Genomic DNA, 4054 nt, shown 5'->3' with positions numbered 1-4054 from the left:
TTTATGTAATTTAATTGTATTTAATTTTGTATAATTTCATTTAATTGAATTGAATGTAATTTTATGTAATTTTATTTTATTTTATTGTATTGTAATGTAATTTTATGTAATTTAATTGTATTTAATTTTATATAATTTCATTTAATTGAATTGAATGTAATTTTATGTAATTTTATTTTATTTTATTGTATTGTAATGTAATTTTATGTAATTTAATTGTATTTAATTTTATATAATTTAATTGTATTTAATTTTATATAATTTCATTTAATTGAATTGAATGTAATTTTATGTAATTTTATTTTATTTTATTGTATTGTAATGTAATTTTATGTCATTTAATTGTATTTAATTTTATATAATTTAATTTAATTAAATTTTATGTCATTTTATGTCATTTTATTGTATTGTATTGTAATTTTATTTATCACAATGAGGCTCAATTTTGTCCTTTTTAAATTCAGAGACAGTTTCATGCTGTGATATTGTAAACTAATTTCGTTCAGATAAATGCGTTGCAGCAGGACTTCAAGCTCTTCTTTAATAATCATGAATGTGCAGTGAGCCTCCGTCGAGCTCCGGAGACCAGTGAAGGTTATCTTGGTGTCCATCTGTGTAACGACGCAGTGGACAAGCTGCACTGCGTCGGGAGGTTAAACATTAATGAGAATAATGAGAATAATGAGGCGGAACAGTGACGAAACAAGGAACCAAGAGAAGATTATTAAATGTGGGTATTTACACACTGAGCTGGGAGTTAAATGAAACCGTATGCATGAAAACAAGCAGCGTCTTTATGTTAATGAGAAAATGGTGGCGAAGTCCAGGAAGACGACCTGCAGGAGAGGACAGAAGCTCAACGTGGGAATATTGGGACTATATTCTGATGCTGGATTACCGGATTCACTGATGGTGTGTTGATCTTGAACCTTTTCGCGTCACAAACCAGAGAGTTTCTGACTTTTGCACGGATCCCCGTCCCGACGACCACTTCTATTAACCACGATGACTTAATAATCTGGGATTAGCCGCTCAGATTAGGAGGTTTAATCCTGATTAGGATGAAGTATTTGCATGATAACGTGTATTAATTTAGCTCCCAGACGCTTTGAGGCCTGTTAATGGACGGGAGGAGACGAGGACATGGCGTCCTGGCGTCTGCAGGACCTACTTCCTGCCCCCACCGCCCCTCCCCCCCTCCCCCCTCCCCCCTCCCCCCACCCCTCCTCCACCTGCCCGGGTGAAGCCATGCGAGTCGACATTACGAGCTGTAATGACCCTTGTTTGACTCGGGTCCTTGTGATGTGGGCCGGCGGGCCCCCGGGGGCCTCCTGGCCGCTGGAGGTCGGCTACAAAAGCAGGTCCCGGCGCCTCCGCCCGGTAGAATCCACGCCAACCGCAGGTCTGATGGAGCTGACGGCGTGTGGCGACGGCGTCCGGCTGGACGCCTTCGGGCCCAGGGCTCCTCCGTCGGGTCCGTCCGGGGCGACGGACGGGTCCGGGTACTACCGCTCTTACGGCGACGGGGGCGGCGGCGGCGGGACGGCCCCCCGGGGCCCCGGGGACCTGAGCGGGTACGACACCCTGGACGCGCCGCCGCACTACGACTTCTACGCCAACACGTCGGCGTGGGGCCGGCGGAGGCGCTTCAGGCCGTCGCTGTACCAGCTGCACGCCGAGCCGGAGGTGACCGGAGATACTCAGATTATTATTATTATTATTATTATTATTATTACTATTATTATTATTATTATTGTTATTATTATTATTATTATTGATTTAATTCTCTTTTTCTTATGTATTAATTTATTTAATTATCATTTTTATTCTTCTTCTTATTATTATTATTATTATTATTATTATTATTGATTTAATTCTCTTTTTCTTATGTATTAATTTCTTTAATTATAATTTTTATTCTTCTTCTTCTTCTTCTTCTTATTATTATTATTATTATTGATTTAATTCTCTTTTTCTTATGTATTAATTTATTTAATTATCATTTTTATTCTTCTTCTTCTTCTTCTTCTTATTATTATTATTATTATTATTATTGATTTAATTCTCTTTTTCTTATGTATTAATTTATTTAATTATCATTTTTATTCTTCTTATTATTATTATTATTATTATTATTATTGATTTAATTCTCTTTTTCTTATGTATTAATTTATTTAATTATAATTTTTATTCTTCTTCTTCTTCTTCTTCTTATTATTATTATTATTATTGATTTAATTCTCTTTTTCTTATGTATTAATTTATTTAATTATCATTTTTATTCTTCTTCTTCTTATTATTATTATTATTATTATTATTATTATTATTGATTTAATTCTCTTTTTCTTATGTATTAATTTATTTAATTATCATTTTTATTGTTTTTATTATTAGTAGTAGTAGTATTAATATTATTATTGATTTAATTCTCTTTTTTCTTATGTATTAATTTATTTAAATATCATTTTAATTTTTAAAATTAATTGATTAATTATTGTTATTTTTATGAGGTTTTCAGAATAAGTCATATAAATAATCTCGTTTTGATGTATTTTTTTCAAAACTGCTTGAATGAGAGAAAAGAGACTGACAGAACAGATTTAAGGAAAAAAAACAAAGGGAAGAAAGAAAGAAGAAGAAAAAAAAAGAAAAAAATCAACAACATGAAAAGGAGAAAAAAGAAAATGAAAATGGAAAAAATTTAGAAAGAAAGTGGGATTGAAAACTGAAAAAAGTAAAAGAAGGAAAGAATAGATCTGGATTAAATTAGAACTCTGGATTAAAAAAAGACATCTGGATTTAAAAAGACGTCTGGATTTAAAAAGACGTCTGGATTAAAAAGGACGTCTGGATTAAAAAAAGACGTCTGGATTTAAAAAGACGTCTGGATTAAAAAAGACGTCTGTATTAAATTAGAACTCTGGATTAATCTAAAACTTGAGCGTTAAATTAAAGCTAAACGAATCACCTGAGGTTAAACAGTAAAGTCCCTCCTCTGGACACGTGGAGTCGTTTTGTCTCCGCAGGACGACTCCAACCCTCCGCTGTACGAGGAAACGACGTCCGGCCGGCTGGACGGAGGAGACAGCTCGGAGGAAGAGGAGGAGGAGGAAGAGGACCTGAAGGAGCCGCCGGCCCAGCCGGCTCGCTTCGGCTGGGTTCAGGGAGTCATGGTGGGTCTGTAGGGTCTGTAGGGTCTGTAGGGGGTCATGGTGGGTCTGTAGGGGGTCATGGTGGGTCATGGTGGGTCTGTAGGGTCTGTAGGGGTCATGGTGGGTCTGTAGGGGGTCATGGTGGGTCTGTAGGCTCTGTAGGGGGTCATGGTGGGTCTGTAGGGGGTCTGTAGGGTCTGTAGGGGGTCATGGTGGGTCTGTAGGGGGTCATGATGGGTCTGTAGGGGGCATGGTGGGTCTGTAGGGGGTCAGGGTGGGTCTGTAGGGGGCTATGTTGGGTCTGTAGGGGGCATGGTGGGTCTGTAGGGGGTCATGATGGGTCTGTAGGGGGTTATGTTGGGTCTGTAGGGGGCATGGTGGGTCTGTAGGGGGTCAGGGTGGGTCTGTAGGGGTCTGTAGGGGGTCATGGTGGGTCTGAGGTGTGACCCGTCGCCCCCTGTTGGCAGATCCGCTGCATGTTGAACATCTGGGGTGTGATCCTGTACCTGAGGCTGCCCTGGATCACCGCCCAGGCTGGAATCGGTACGGTGGGTCCACCTTCATCATCATCTTCACCTTCATCTTCATCTTCACCTTCATCTTCATCGCCTGAAGGCTGTGACTCTCTCTCCCTCTCGCCGTCTCTCTCTCCCCCCCCCCCCCCCCCCCCAGGTCTCACCTGGGTGATCATTCTGGTGTCGTCTTGTATCACCGGGGTAACCGGTCTGTCCACCGCCGCCATCGCCACCAACGGGAAGGTGAAGTCAGGTTCGTACGGCGAGACGTCAGTGTGACTGTGGGGACCCCTGGTGGCCGCAACATATACACGCAACGTATACACGCAGCATATACACGCAACGTATACACGCAACATATACACGCAACATATACACGCAGCATAT

At 40.1% G+C, this 4054-nt stretch overlaps 1 protein-coding gene across 1 annotated transcript in view; it reads left to right on the top strand.

Annotated features, from left to right (window-relative positions):
- Window positions 1-1302: 1302 nt before the first annotated feature.
- Window positions 1303-4054, top strand: part of slc12a3 (solute carrier family 12 member 3) — a gene marked incomplete at both ends in the record, with an annotated part of 15075 nt that continues 12323 nt past the window's right edge. Inside the window, 4 exons of the mRNA XM_080504814.1 lie at window positions 1303-1686; window positions 3027-3173; window positions 3620-3695; window positions 3825-3920. Of these exons, the coding sequence (XP_080360940.1) occupies window positions 1303-1686; window positions 3027-3173; window positions 3620-3695; window positions 3825-3920 (703 nt within the window). The remainder of the gene's footprint in view (window positions 1687-3026; window positions 3174-3619; window positions 3696-3824; window positions 3921-4054) is intronic.

This window comes from Blennius ocellaris (assembly GCF_963422515.1).
Source record: "Blennius ocellaris genome assembly, chromosome: 11".
NCBI lineage: Eukaryota > Metazoa > Chordata > Actinopteri > Blenniiformes > Blenniidae > Blennius > Blennius ocellaris.
This window is presented reverse-complemented; position numbering and strand designations above follow the sequence as displayed.